This window comes from Mycteria americana, chromosome 3, assembly GCF_035582795.1.
Source record: "Mycteria americana isolate JAX WOST 10 ecotype Jacksonville Zoo and Gardens chromosome 3, USCA_MyAme_1.0, whole genome shotgun sequence".
Lineage (NCBI taxonomy): Eukaryota > Metazoa > Chordata > Aves > Ciconiiformes > Ciconiidae > Mycteria > Mycteria americana.
In genome coordinates this window covers 14,372,268-14,388,287 of record NC_134367.1, presented here as the reverse complement: position 1 = coordinate 14,388,287, position 16,020 = coordinate 14,372,268, and the positions used below count along the sequence as shown (strand labels likewise).

Below are 16,020 nucleotides of genomic sequence, written 5' to 3'. Positions count from 1 at the left end.
ATTAGACAGTTCTGCAGACATTCAGTCATCAAACCTATTTACATACATATACTAAGAAGAGAAGAGATGAAGCTGTAAGAGCTTTATTGAAACTGCAGTGCCACAGGCAATAACTAAAAACCTAGTTCAGGAGAAGATATCATTACGAAAAGGCAAAGTTAAGTGCTTATGAACTTCTTAGATTAATTGTGTAGTATTTATCTATTCATAGATCAGAGTCTACTATGTGGAAATTTTCAGCTTCTAAAAGCTTCACTAAGTTTTTAGAAGATATTTTCACTCCCACCCCAGTTCATCAGGCAAATGGAGTGCATCCACAACTCTCCAGTAAAAATTCACTTTAAGCCACAACTGAAAACCAGTATTTGAGAAAGTTAGGGAATAAAAAAGCAGAAACATATAAAAAGTTGCTATCTTAGAGGGAAGATTTTTACTCCTAGTGTAATGTGCAATATAGCAGACTTATGGCTGTTGAGGGAACCATACATTTGAATTTCCCAACTTCTGTGAGTTTAAAATGTGAGCAATAATGTTGCAATATCGCAGTTAAATGTAGTAAAAAGGATAAGAAAATTAAAAGAAAAGGAAAAAGACTCTAGTTATGTATTTATAATGGTGGTAAGGCATTATTTTTCTCCGAGATCACCTTTGAAAACCTGGGGGCAACAGTCTTAACTACAGACTAAGAACGCTAGCTGTAGCTATTAAAACAGAGATTACAAAGAGCTATCATCTCCTTTGAATGCCTAAACTTTTACCACCTTCATTCTACTTGTCTTAACAGATGAAGTCTGTGCATCTGATGGATCTTTGAGAAGGAGCATGAATCCCCATGACTAAGAGACAGCAGAGATTCAGGAGCCATCATTATAAAAGAAGCTAAGAAATAATACGAAAAGAAGTAGGAAAACATTACAATCGCAATTCTGCAAAAACACATTACTGAGTAATGTCAGTCTATCACAATACCAATCTGAAGCCAAAAGGCATGTAGAGCCACCGATGCATCTTAGTATTTCAGATTCTTTCTCAACTCCGGGAGCTGTTGAGCTTACATAACTCGCAGGTCTTTTCGAGCGTCTCATGAATACATAAATCCTCTGCTCAGACATTATAAACCTCCTCCTGAACAGTTCTGAGAGCGACCCCTAAAGATGCTAAGCTACAAAGCATGTGCCAAAAATGAGAAACAAAAGGACATCTACCACTTGAGACTTTTTAAAAGCTGATACAGGAAAAAAGTAAGTATCTATTTCCTAACAACAAGCAATTGTGTTTCAATGCTTTTGCCTTGGCAATAGCTAGAGGTGCCTATTTGTCCCACCTCACCCGTTCCATGCACAAACAAGGCAGCACCTGCTATACAATCTCAAGTTTTTTCTCAGCCAGATTCCTGTATAGATGGAGGAACTAAGTAACAGAACACAGAGCAATACGGTGAATTTCCGTAAGCATAGGTGTCACCTCAGAGCTCCAACTGGGAACCGACTCTCTTATCAGTTAAAGTGCTCCACATACACAGACACAATATGGACAATTCCCAGCAGTACTTCATCCTACATACACACAGGGCCATATATGAAGACCTAGAAGACAAACTACAGTATTTTTTTCCTCCAAAATCTTTTCTGCCTCCAGAGCTGCACACTGCTCAGCAAGAGGTCTGAGCTGCAGGAGGCCGAGCAGGGGAGGTATTAGCAAGACATGAACAAGGTGTTCTTGAAGCAAGGCCACCAGGGCAGGCTGCGCTCTTAACAGGGGCACTATCGTGCAGCTGGTCCATGTTAGTGGTCTCATCACATGTACCACAGCAACCAGGTTCCCTAGTGGAATCTCTTGGTACAGACAATTATGGCCTTGAATGTTCAGAAAAACAATGCGCTAAAAGAAATCACAAGAGATATCTGTCTTTTTTGCAGCTGAAAGTAGAAAATCCTTCCGATATCCAGCATACACCCTATTTCATAACTGCAACAGCATGAAATTTAAAAAGGAAAAGCAGACTAGGCCATTTCCTGACTCAGAATCCTTTATAAGATTTGTCCAGAGTCGAAGTTCATGAGGTCAGATTGAATTATTCTCACCCCTTATCCCAAGACCACTGTAATTACAAGATGCATAAGCTGAAGAGACAGTAAGTCGTACTGCTACAAATATTTTTCTACCAATTAAAACACTGAGGTTTATATTTTTGCAATGTTTTCCTTTTGTTCAGAAGTTTATTAATTACAGTAAGTACTTGCAACTTTAATATTATGTGGGAATGAGTAGTTCCATAAGTTGTATCATAACCTTGTTCAATCATTTAATTTAAGGCAAATTCTTTCTCTATAGAACACAGTATTTAGACATAAACTAGATAGCACACTCATTTACACTGGATTTCATAGCAACAACTACCTATCTACAGAATGCCAGTAATTCTATTCATATAACAACCCATTTAAAAAATAATTGCTAGAACTAACAAGCCCAATAAACTCACTTAAAATGACCAAGAACTTCAATTCTCTTTGATTCATGTGAATTCATTTTGATTCACATGAAACAAGAATTCCAGAAGCTGAAGCTATTTGGACTCGGGGGGGTGGGGGGGGTGGGGGGGTGGGGGGTGGAAGACGGGAGACTCATTCCATTCAAAAAAACCCAAAACCTGAGGTTTTGGTGAGAACCTGCACGTACCTGATCCTAGCACTGGAACGTTCTGTCTGCCATGGGAATGAAGATTCAAACTATATACTTCCATTTTTCAACAGCAGACAAAACTAAGTTCTTAACCCATAACTTCACATCTTTACTACTAGATCACTGGTGAAATGTTTTATTTTAACAGTCATTTTGCCTCTTGGCACATAAGTTAGTTTCTTAAACAAACCAACCAACCACAACAACAAAATAAAAAAAAACAACTCTTCAGAAAGAAGGGGAACCTGCTTATGAACACCAAGAAATTATCATAACCACATTTAAGACCACCCTTCTTCCGTCCCTCTTACATTATAAATCTTATCAAAACAGAAGAGAACAATTGAAATATATTTTACCAATTTTATAAACACTGCAATAATTTCTCTTCATGGTCCTAACTGTTACCTTAAAGAAAAGGATAAAATAAGTGTTTTCACACCATAATGAAATAACTAAATGTGTTCCTAATACTACCAACACAATAAAAAGGGCACTAGTGAGTATTAGATATCATGAAATAAAGACTAGCTTCTGCTCAGAAAGGACAAAAGTGACAAATATTGTAAGCTAGGAAAAATGTCAGGGGAATAAACTTGCTGAATTAAAAAAACCTCTTCTACATGTAGAATTATCCAAATGGGACTGTTAAAACTTTGAAGTGGGGGGAAAAAAAAAAAAACTATTATGCTGGAAGACCACAAAAAAAAATTCTATTAGCTACTCCAAAAACTATCCCTCTGAAGTAAGGCTTCAAAGTCCTATTGTAAAATATTAAATAATGAAATCTCCCCAATTCTTTATTGGCACTGAACAATATGATTCAAAACTATTTTCATAATTGAAGTGTTTGAAAGAAACACTCTAGAAGCAAAAAATTATTTTAATTAATACACAGAACATTATTATGATGTTCAAGGAAGACTCTCTTATGAAAATGTATATGAAACTGGCAGTAAACTAACATTTTACGCTGAAATGAAAGAGTAGGAAAGTCTGGATTTAAAACTTTCCATAATTCTACCTTAGCAAGATGTGTAAGAATCAGTAACAAGGAGATTAATGATTTTGAATTTACTGACTGCTTAAGTGTTAAATTACATTTCAAAACAAATCCAGAAAAACGTAATTGCTTCTAGGGAGCTAAACACTTGCATTACTAATTTCCTAATGCTGGCTGTTACTACAAACCAGTTACAGACTTGTACTTACACCTGTGAAAATCTGGGCAGTTTCAGGTCAGAAAAGGTCATACTTCCTCTTATGTATGATGGAGGCAAGAACATTTAAAATCCCTACTTTCCTGATAATAACCAAGAGAGACCAAAAAGCTTCCATGAATGGCACAAAGTAAAGCAGAAAATGAAGACTGGTCAACTACATAAAGTCAAAGCTGCTCTCTTGATTCCAGGTAATAACCAACAGCAGATTGCCATATATGGAAAATAATTTAAGTATTAACCTAAAAATCTTTTTTTTTTTTTAATTAATATCCATTGATGCATCCTTACCAAGCTTCAGGCAACAAGAAAGCATATTCATGTGGTGAAGTAGTCTCTGGAAAATTGGAGAGAATTGCCTGTCTATGTGGAAGTAAAGCTGATCCATGGAAAGTGAACAAAATTTCCAGGGCTCTGACATTGCTTTCCTAAAAAGCAAAAACATTAAGTTGCAGAACTAGCTAAGACTGATTTAGACTGAAAATGAGCAGGAAATTTAAGCTTAGGTCATGCAACGAACATTTAAATTGTAACATTTTATTTAGCAATTAAAAAAAAAAAAGAAGAGTTCACGGTCACCACATTTATTTATTTACAATTAAGCAAATACAGCCCCCACCTCTTAAATTCCCATTGAGATTCAACCAAGTTCAAAGGGGGGGGAAAAATACCCTTAAGTGAAAACAGCAATAACAAAACAAAACTACCTTCTAGCAAAATAAATATTAATACCCGAGCATAAGTCCTTGCTGAAAGTACAATATTCTGATTTCTGAACTTCTTGAAGAATTCGCCATCATAGTGCTGTTCAGCTGCATGAGGCCCTCCAAGGATTTCCTTTAAAAAAAGAAAAAAGGAAAGAAAAAAAACCCCACCACACAACTTACAAAAGATTGTTTTTTACGTGAGATTTTAAAAAGCATCAAAAAGCCTACACATTTCTTTATCTTAGGATGAATAAGTATGAGATGTAGAAAAGCATGCAGCTGTTTTTTATTTGTTCCAGTGAGAAAAAAACAGATGCATTTTGAATGACACGCTAAGACAATTCTCTGCCTTATATTAATTAGGGTTTAGACAATACTAGTTCCAAAGAGATGTGGTAAAAGTCATTACATGACTAGTGCCAATTACAAAGTTTAAGTTAAAAAACTAAGCAAAATACAGTTTGACATTCCAAAAACTTTCACTTCAGTAACATCATGGAAGAAAAAGATTCATTAGAGAATCTGAATAGAACTTGCTAATTAGACTGACAGAAGGAAAGCCTGCACCAACTCCACATCCTATGTTGTTGCACAACTTAATTCCCTGCAGACACGGTATGTTCAAAGCAGGCTTCTGCCCAACTATACCTCTCAACAATAGAAGCTGGCCATTTGCAACAGTGAGGCAGAAGAAACATGGTAGCTTGAACAGAAAACAGCTTACTTTTCTCAAGTGAGAGACTGTAGCATTTCAAGACCACTATAAACATTAATACTACAATATATAACAAAAAAGATATGATGATGTGACGAAAAAGTTCCAGGAATACCTATGGAATGAGAACTCAAAAGAACTGCAGCCAGTTACCAAGTGTCCTCACCTCATAGGTTTCAAGGCGATCAAGATAAGTTAACAGCTTCAGCCTGCTACGGCAGAGTTCTTTTTGTTCCAGTGTCAGCCTGTGTTCAAAACAGGAATTTTCATGCTTGCAATTGATATTGTACATCATGTGCATATGAAAACAATGGTTACACATTTTAATGACTTTGTGCACTGGAATATATCCAGAAATTAAGGAAACTGAGAACTTTGACACAATATAATGCCAATTAAAATGTAAACTGCTTTCCTATTAGGAATAACATACATGACAGTAATTACGTTCTTGCAACTGTGTAGTTATAATAAACGTGTAACTCTGAATACATCATGGCGTAACGTTTCATTTACTTTGAGAATTTTACTGATAATAGCAGTTCGTGACGCTTCTTGGTCTCTTTTTCTTTTCTAGTATCCATTTCTTCATCTGGTGACAAAAAGTCTTCATAGGGAATTTCAATGTCCACCTCCCCCGGTAAGATAAATCTGGAAGACGAAACCAACAATGTTATCAATGTTGATTAAACCAAAAAAAAAAAAAAAAGCAAGCAACAAAATGGTATGACGAACTAATTTTTGAATAAACGTACTAACACATCTTTCCATTTATGTCTTGACTAAAACCCTAAACTTTTACAGAAAATGGTAACACTGAGCTTTGCTGTTGTAAAGCAGCAGGCACTCATCACAAGCCAACAAGAGGCATCATCTCGTTTCCACCCTCTCCCTAAAACAAACCAAAAACAACCCCAAACCACCAACCACACAGCCGTGATGGCTGATGAACGTTTCTAAATTCCACTGGGATTGGCAGCAGCTCTACAGCATACAATTAGATGACGGGACAAAACAAGAACAGCCTCTTCTGTTTCTACCACCAGGAACTGAATACTGAAGAGAATCGTCTCTGCATGTATTTCCCCACTGACGCACTGCGTTTTGCTTTGTTCCCCTCCCCACTTGAACAACAGATCATTACAACAATTAAGACATACAACAGAACACATTTATAGGGATAGCTGCAGCTTCCAGAAGATGCAACAGAAACAGACTCTCATAGAAAAATAGTGACATCAGAAGTTCTCTGTGATGAATAAAATAAAGGGCACCCAGAGAAGAGGGAAAACGCAGTAAAAAATAAACAGTGATTTTACCTTTTACGAAGGTAAAATGAGAATAAGTACCTTGTGGACATCTTTAGAATAGTTTGATTCAAAGCATTACAAACCTGCCGCCATCTTCTCCTTTTCCTATGGCCACAAGAGCCTCTAAGTCTGTGCCTTTCAAGCCATACTGAAGGAGCTTCTTAGCAGCATCCACATTCTCTGGAACTCTTTCCAAGCACTCATGAAGAACCCATGTGCGCTTCTTAATTTTGCTCTGTCCAAGAGCAAGAGCATAGACACAATGTTATATGCTTCAATTCAAAGCAATAAAACTGGAGATGCTAAAATCTTCTAATGTGTTTCTTCCACTTAAGAAAATGTCAACTTAACCTGATGACTGACAATGTGAACCAACAAAAAAAAGAGGTAAGAAAGCAAAAAACAATGCCCTCAGAGTATATGTGGCAGAAAAGGGCACAGGAATACCAAATTATTTAGCAGAACTTTCACAACAACTGGAACAGAAGTTATTATTTGTATTCCCTAATTAGTATCACTGCTCCTTACACTAAATAAAATGTGATGTTTTGGGGCTAAAATGCAGTTGTTATAAATCGAGTGTATCCCACAATAGCACTAGAGTAATTTTCAGTATCAACCTCTTCACATGCCAATAGGATTCTGTGACAGAAAGGACACACCAGGGTCACAAAATATTATTGGCTTTATCTGCCGATCTTCAGTTAAGATTACATAGCACAGGGAGAATGGCTACTTGTAAAAGTCATATTTTGACATTCAATTAATATCTGACTTGAAAAAACAAAAATTAGACTATATTTTTCTCGATCTCTTGGAAGACTTTACCCTACAGCACCATTAGGTTGTACATCTTTGACAACGCTTGTCTGCTGAGTTTGAAGTCTTTCTTCCAAGCCAAAAAACCCCACACTGAATTCTACTGAAAAGCTCCGGTTACAGGGAGCAGAGTTCACTGTAAATTTTGTTCTTCAAACTTGGCTACATAGCTACTGACACCAACTTCACCTTCCCATTTAATCTTCTAAAATACTTGGAAGTTATTTAAATGCTTTATATTTCCAATTATTATTATTCATTTGCCGGGCAACAATCTACTGCTGCATGTGGGGGAGAGATCACACCAGAAAAAGCAAGCTGCTATTAACAGAAATTAGAAGATATTTGAAAGGAAAGATTTCCACATTAACTTCCAAGTTCTCCAGATCTAGCCTTCAGTTAATTTAACATCACTCTGTTCCACATGACATGAAATGGAATTTGTAGGACAGCTCTCCAAATTGCCATCAATTTATGTTGTATAAATTAGAACACAACTGAGAATTCAATATCTGTAAAAATAACACAGCCATTCTGATAAGAAAGCCTGAAAGTCACAAAAAACAAACCCACCAAGTAGTCTTGAATTGAAGCGACGTTAACAGCCGACTTCCTCCACTGTCTCTGATACACAAGATCAGAATCAAGGCCATATGTTTGAGCCAAAGATAAAGCTTCCCCATATTCTTCATTATCAATCTAAAAAAGCAAGCACATGAAAATTTCCATATTAAACAATCAATTATTAATTCTGTGTGTTGAAACAGGTAGAGGGATAATTACTGTGGGTATGCTTAAGCAGGCAGGAAAGAGAATGGCTCAAGATACAGATGAGTAAGATTCAGATCTGATGGACACCTCTAGGAAATCAGAGATTTTTTTCCTCAAGAAAAAGGAAGAAGTTATTCAGGTAACCAGTATGACATCAGCACTCCCTGGAAACTCTAACAACTATAGAGCGGGCTGGTTTAGCATTGAAACAATTGAAATGGCTGAGACAAAGTACTGCCTAGAGTAGTCATAAAAATGAAGAAGTATCTGTTCTTCAGCAAGAGCAAGTCACAGGCCTAATTTGTATGTATGCCTGAAAAAACACGCAAGTAAACTACATTCACATCAGAGCATAAGTTAACCCATTCCCTGGCCAGTAACAAGCTCAACTGATTTCATTCAACGTATTTGCCAGTCTTTCAATATTTCTAAACACTCACATGAGTACACTTCCAAGTCTGGCCAAGCTAATGATGCAGTGTCTCCTCAGTGACCTGCAAACATCCTCTCATTTGAATTATTATAATGCTAGTTTTAGACAATGATCCCTTCGATTAGGTAACACTACACTGTAAACTAAGAGACCCTTAGAAATACGTGCCTAAATCCTTCTCTTAATATAGCAAGAATTAAAAGAAAAATAAAGAGTTCTTCCTAAATAAAGCTGATCATGAGAGATATGACTTTTCCCTCTATACTTACTTTTCTCTGGTACAGTTCCTCTGGAGTCGTGGATCTCAAACTGACAAGGCGGAAATTCTTTGTAATAGTACGTGGACGTTTCCGTGGAGGAGCAAATCGTTCCATTTCTGTCACAAAGTACAGGCCTTGCTTTAGGTAGCTGAAGTATCTGTCCTTCGCAGAAGTTTCATCATCTGAGTCAGAGTCATCTTCTCCCTCATCTTCATCACCAGGCCTGCTCTCCAAGCGTAATCTTTTTGGAACGAGTTTTATCTCACACTGCACAGAAAACAATTCTTAAGGGTAGAATATGGAGCATCCACCTACCACATCTCAACTAGTTTGGTGAGAATTGAGTACATCTCCACTTCCAGTACTTCAAATTTCAGAATCAACATCCTTCCTCCCCTTCTCCTTTAAACCCTTTATTTATCTTCTTGCTTAATATATTCCACAAACTCTGACTGGGTCTGTCTCCCAGATCCGAGGCTTCATCCCTTACCTACTGAATAGTAACTCACTATTACACTACATGTCCTACACCACCCTGGACAACACAGAACTATGGAGACATCTTCGTACACCATTACATAGCTTACTGCAATGTACAGCAATGTTTTCAACTCTTAGCTATCCAAAGCAAGGTCTTCTGTATGCCGGTCACTGGCTAGATCCGATTTCCAGAATAACACAAATCATTCCAAAAACATACATGCAAGCTTTGGTATGCATTGAGATATTCAGACAAATATTATTTTAAACATTTGTTTTAAAGATATTTAAGACTTATTTCAGTGCAAGCCTTTGGAAATAGTCATTTTCTTAATTTTAAAGAAAATTCCTAGTCAACTGCCTAACCAAAATTATGTTCTACTCCTTCCTAGAATCCTACTAAAGATGAACAAAAATAGATCTCTTACACGGCTTGGTCTTAATTTAAATGCGTTCTTCATTTCTCTTAAATATACTCCCTCTGTAAGAGGCATCTGTTTCAAAATGGGAGAGGGATGCTTGCAGTATTCTTCAAATGTACTAACATATAAAGCAGTGAAAACTGTCGACACAAACTGTTTCCTGCAGCAAGATTCCTCTCATTAAGACTCAGCCTTCTAGGAGTTTTGCATCTACTCTCTAGAAGTTATTTGACAATTAAGTTTTTATTAGGCAGTTCAATTGCAGCAAGTCCAGAATTTCCCTTCAATACCTACTTAGAGATAAGGAAGTGTGATTCTGTTTCCTATTAGTAATAATAATTTATATTTTTTTTAAACCATACCCCCCCCACACACACACACACCACCCTTAGGATTACATATAGAAAAGCAAACTGTTTCTACAGCATTCCAAAAAGATATCTGCCTGTGCACATTCCTCACCTCCAGACTTAGAAATCCTCCATCGTGAGCTGAAGTGACCTGAGGAGAGCTCTCAAACCATTCACATGACTTTCCCAGCAAGTTTCTTAACGTCTTGACTGATGACACAGTCAATGCACCAGAGCAGCGAGCCAGGATGACAGAATTATCTGCCCACCAATTTACATCTATCAATGCGTAATAGGATTCTTTATCTAAAATAAATAAGAAAGCGCCATACAAAGGAAGATAACTTTAAACACCAAATAAGAACAGAAGTGACTTCAATTATTAAGAGATTTCATCTGACAGCCCAACTTAAATATTTATTATTGTATACACATCCTTGGTTCACTAAGTTTATATTTTAGATCAATGATATTTTACTAAATCAGTTCTGCATTAACGAAAGCTGTTGAGGGGAAAACCACTTAATTGTGGACTTAATTTTTTAAAATATTATTTGGTAAAAGAATTCAGAGTATACAGACTTATTTGCACAAAACACGACAAATTTTAAGTATTTGATAAAGATCTGCTTCAATACTTCCCAGACCATCCTTAACCAAGTCTCCCTGGCTACAACATAATACTGACGAAAACCAGAAAAGGTTACGCTGCTTTTGAGGAAGAGTGACAACCTTGTACAAGGCTTCTGAAACAGCCTACAAGATGAGGTTGTTAGGAAAATTAAACAACAAAAAAAAGAGTCACCACAACCAAAGATGGAAGCCGTGTCATTTCTAACACTATTTTGGTTATGGTAACTGGATGTTGGGACAAAATGTTCAGAGTTAACTCAACTTGTTCACTACACTGTAATTTCCCACCTCTCTGATGAAAACCACCCTTACCCAAACAGCACTGAGAAACAGATCAGCTTATCACTTTTCTGCCACCTCAGTGCTTAGTCAGCACCTATGGAGGTCAGATGCGTTAACCCAAAGAGAGAATCACCAAGAAAAATAGTACAAAGAAACAGGGATTTTTTACTAATATAAATATATACAAGCAGTAGTGAATGGATCATGGAACAGCTATTGATCTCTGCACTCTTGGAAGAGCCATGCAATAACCAGGTGATAAATGGCTCCACATGGCAGCCTGAATTTTGGGAAAAGAATAGAGAGACTGACGTGAGGCAAAACCAGTCAGAGAAAACAAAGCCCTTTTGTTTCAGAATTTTAAACTAATCTCTTTAAAATATGTTAGCTTTCAATATTTATTAGACATTCATAGAATGAAAAGGTTAAGTTCAGTTTTTTAGACTGTGAACTCTAATAATGTGTTACCTACAATATTATCGTGTAGTGACTTCTGATACAAGCTGAGACGTCTGCTGAATATTCAGCATTCCAGAGTCATTATCGCATGATTAATAATAAATGAAGTCCTGTACTAACTGAAATATGGTTATAGCTACAAAATAATTCCTAAGAGAGGATTAAAAAAAAAAAAAATATATATATATATACACACACACACAAACTATTGTGACATGCATTTAGCTATGCCATGTTACAAATTCAAATCATACATACAATTTTGGCAACTATTCTAATTGAGATTTAATTAAGCCATTTCAGATCTTTGTATATTTGTGTAAATACTTTTAACTAGAGAGTGGTATAAAATAATGATCTAACTGAACCACATACCTTTTATTTTCTTTCTTTTTTCACTAGACAGTCTCCAGTCTGGATTGATCTCATCATAACCTGGCTAAAAAAAAAATAGGGCAAGAGGAAAAAAAAGGATTATATGCAAGTAAATCTTTTTAAACACAGACAATCTGTGTATTTATTCTATTGCTGACCCACTCATTTTTCAATGAAAATGCTCCCACATAAATTCAAACTTTTCCTGAACATAAAACATACAGCTGCTGTAGTGACATTGTACTCTTCTCTAAACAGTTAAATTAAAACAAAAACATAGCAAAATAGACTGCTGGATTCTTAAAACGCCATATTAGAAAACAAGAATACTATCAGACCTAGCCTAGTCAGCATTAAACAGATTTCTGAAATAAAGGCTCTCCAGCACTTAGAATCCCACCAAGCATTTGTTTTGCATGTCTATACATAGGACTGCAAGCATATAAAACAAGAATCTCCAAAACAGTCCTCCTGTTTGCTCTGTGTAGTGCTCCCGAGTACCAGCCTAGTACAGTGCTGTATGCCTGTACTCTGGTTATTTTCACAAATATAAAGCCCCTTTCAAGACTAGTGCAGCAAGGGAATCAGCATCATTTAATGATGCACTGCAGCATTTGGAATTAGTAAGCTGTTACTGTTTTGGGTTTTTTTAAACTTTATTTGGCAACGTTAGAATACGTGGGAACTACACAAACATAGATGACACTGATCCTACCCCTAACTGCAGGTAGATTATACAGCTCAGACAACCAAAGCAGGTTTGGGTCATACAAAAGGTGATTTTCAAGCTTAATTTTTCAGTAGAAAGAGAGGGGTCTACTAATTAAAAGTAATCATGAGACCACTTTAACTTAATAAGTATGTTTGGGTGACAATTAAGTAGGAACTGCACACATCACAAAAATATCCATTATACTCGGACACCAATTTCACCTATAAAAATCATTCTGAAAACAGTCAAGTACTGTAATACTCCTTTAGATCACCCTCACTAGATGATGAAGTCCTGAAAACTGCTTCAGAATACATATTTATTATCATTAAAAACAAAGAAAAAATAAAACAATTCACTGTAAACATCGAGCAAAATCTGTATTCTCAAAAAAAAAAATCTGAAATGTATGTTAAAAATACAAAGATATAGAGAGAGATAAATATAGATAGATATGCATACATAGACACATATACACACCCAACGCTTTTGCCAACACTGGAGTTGGATTTTTTGTTTGTTTGTTTTTTAAAAGTACTTTCCCAAATAAACTTGGAACTACATTTCTGTGATGGTTTGACCCCAGCTGGCAGCTGAGCACCACACGGCCACTTGCCAACTCCCCTCCCTAGTGGGACAGGGGAGAGCGTAGGAGGAGCAAAAGCAAGAGCAACTGTGGGTTGAGACAAAGATAGTTTAATAAGCAAAGGAAAGGCAAATAAAAAAGAAAAACAAGTGATGCAAAGGCAATCATTCACCACCTCCCACAAGCAGACCAATGCCCACTCAGTCTCTGAGCCATGTCTACCTACACAAAACCTCCCCCTGCTCCGTTTTTATGCTGAGCATGACATTATATGGCATGGAAAATCCCTTTGGTCAGCTGGGGTCAGCTGTCCAGGCTGTGTCCTCTCCCAGGTTGTTGTGCACCCCCAAACTACTCATTGGGGGAGGACAGTGAGAAATAAAGAAGGCCTTGAAGCTGTGTAAGCACTGCTGAGCAATAGATAAAACACGGAGGTGTCATCAGCACTGTTTTGGTCACAAATCCAAAACCTAGCACCATATGGACTGCTATGCAGGAAGTGAACTCCATCCCTGCCAGACCCAGTACCATTTCACAGTCAATACAGCCCAACCAGATCTGCCTGCTTAGCTGTTAAGAACCAAAACTTACACTACACAACAACACAGCCACATTGCCAAGCCTTGCAGTGAGAACAAAAAGGTAACACCACACCAGTGGTATTCAGGATGGCAACATACCATTATCTCTACAGGTATGTATTGACTTGTCTTTCCTATAGTCAAAGTTTTTAGCCTACATTATCCTGCAATTTTTCTGGAAAACATTCCTTTAACCTCATTGTTGTCATGATAGCCAAAGGAAGATGTCTGCCTTCATTTTGTCCTCTTCCTCATTATAGAAACCTGTGCCTATATGTAATGTCAGGAATTGTTTTGTTGTGGACCTTATGCTGCCTACTGTGCAATGCATAGACTGAGGAGAAACTCAATATGGTGTGGGGGAAAAGCTGTCTGTGTTTCATATGAATACATAAACTTGAAGAATTTAAAACATTCTACAAAAACTGGAGGAAATATTTTTGTATTGGAATTCCTAAAGCAATCAATACACTGTACAAAGATTTACCATGCAAAAGGAAATTACAGAGAAGAATCAGAAACCGCAAATATTTCTTGATAACATGTGAATTTATTAATCAGCACATGCACTAAAACATAATTGGTTACTACTACGCAGCAAATGTTTCATCCTACAATAATTTTCTAATAAGAAACACACTTATGTACAATAAAACCGTCTGAGATCAATACCGTGTAGGAAATATTAGTGGTAATTTGTGCCATCTGTGTCTAGTGACCAAAGATCCCATTTGACTGGTTACCCTGTTTGGACTTAATGTCAGCTCATGTCTTGTAAGTTTAGAACATAACACATGGTCCTTCAAGTGAAAAGCTTTTCCATACCTATTAGTCAAGAAATTAATGGGAGTAAAACCAGAATACTTTGCATACTAGCGTGCATCATTTCAGATTTGTCACTTTTCAAAATGCAGATATGTTTTCCTCATTAAAATGAAGTGTTATCTTTACCAAGACAGTGTATTAGTTATTTGGAATTTTCTTTGAAAACTGATTAGTTTTCAATTCCCAGTGTTTAAATTCACACTAGTCATGTAAAAGTTTGCCAGTGTCTGGGCAATTCCTAACTTAAGTTCCCCTACTCAGTTTTGCAAACAATACCTGTAGAAAGCATGTGAGTTACTAGTACCAATCTGATGAACAAACTATTCTGGAGCGTTATCTGGCAGAAGGTAAGGTAAATTTTGAGGGAGGAATAGAAGAGTACATTAGACATCCAGCAGAATTTCATTTCAACCATTCAAAGTTACCTGTGTTGGCCCCCACTTATATTTTAAAAACAGCATTTCAGTCTACCTCTACAAGTGTTACCCACTTAGCACCAAAATGCCTCATGAAAAATTCCAACACAACTGGTTCTTTTTCTTATTTTTTAAAGTTTAAGGGTAATAGCTAAAACACAGAAAGACTATTGTAAAAGTAAATATAGGGCTCTTGAAAAATATGGAGTTGACTGGAAAAAACAGTACGTAGCTAAAGCAGTTATCTGAACTACTCTCATCTCCTAGAAAAACATATCTCCAGAGCATTAAAACATATACTTCAAATTTCTAAACATCTACATTCTTCTTACCTGATCAGTTTGGTCCCATTCTCCTTGCTGTCTGAGAGATGGAATAGACCAGATTGTCAGTTTTCCTGAGAAATGAATAGCTGCCAGAAGAGCTCCATCAGGAGAAAGATTCATCTTGAAAATTCCATCCTGCCAAACATTATGTCAGCAAAGTAAAAAAAACCCAAACAAACAAAAAAATGCCCACACACATCAAGGCATACTAAAAAGACCCCCCCAAAGAGCCCAAACTATTTTTTTTACATTTTAGGAAAAAAATTGCACAATCTTCCATCCAGAAAATTTAACATGTTTTAAATTTAAAACAAAAAAAAAGAAAAAACCAAACCAAAACAAAAAAAAATCACTATGCTAAAAGTCAGAATAAAGGTAAAATGTCAACTGTGGCATGGAAGAGTAAAAGCAACCTGTAAAAAGAACACTACCATAACACTAACAAATCTTTAGGGATGTCAACTTCTGTATCACATTGTCATACAGTAAATAAAATCTGAAAGTGTGGCATTCCTAAGAGAAGGCCGTAGACAGCAATGCAGAGCTACTTGGAGGAAAACTGCAGGTTGTTCTCAAATCATGTTTAGAGAAAACATTCAGCAACCTCAGTTTTCTACTGTCCTGCCTCTCAGGTCCACCCAAGGAAGACTGTT

The 16,020-nt window shown here is 36.6% G+C and overlaps 1 protein-coding gene across 3 annotated transcripts in view; it reads right to left on the bottom strand.

Moving 5' to 3' along the window:
• Positions 1 to 16,020, bottom strand: part of NBAS (NBAS subunit of NRZ tethering complex) — a 181,970-nt gene that overhangs the window by 143,025 nt on the left and 22,925 nt on the right. For all 3 annotated transcript variants that reach the window (XM_075497913.1, XM_075497916.1, XM_075497915.1), the window contains 10 exons: positions 15,374 to 15,502; positions 11,922 to 11,985; positions 10,285 to 10,478; positions 8,930 to 9,187; positions 8,030 to 8,155; positions 6,721 to 6,872; positions 5,844 to 5,978; positions 5,494 to 5,572; positions 4,638 to 4,742; positions 4,197 to 4,333 (listed from right to left, as the gene is read on the bottom strand). In XM_075497913.1, coding sequence (XP_075354028.1) covers positions 4,197 to 4,333; positions 4,638 to 4,742; positions 5,494 to 5,572; positions 5,844 to 5,978; positions 6,721 to 6,872; positions 8,030 to 8,155; positions 8,930 to 9,187; positions 10,285 to 10,478; positions 11,922 to 11,985; positions 15,374 to 15,502 — 1,379 coding nt within the window. The remainder of the gene's footprint in view (positions 1 to 4,196; positions 4,334 to 4,637; positions 4,743 to 5,493; positions 5,573 to 5,843; positions 5,979 to 6,720; positions 6,873 to 8,029; positions 8,156 to 8,929; positions 9,188 to 10,284; positions 10,479 to 11,921; positions 11,986 to 15,373; positions 15,503 to 16,020) is intronic.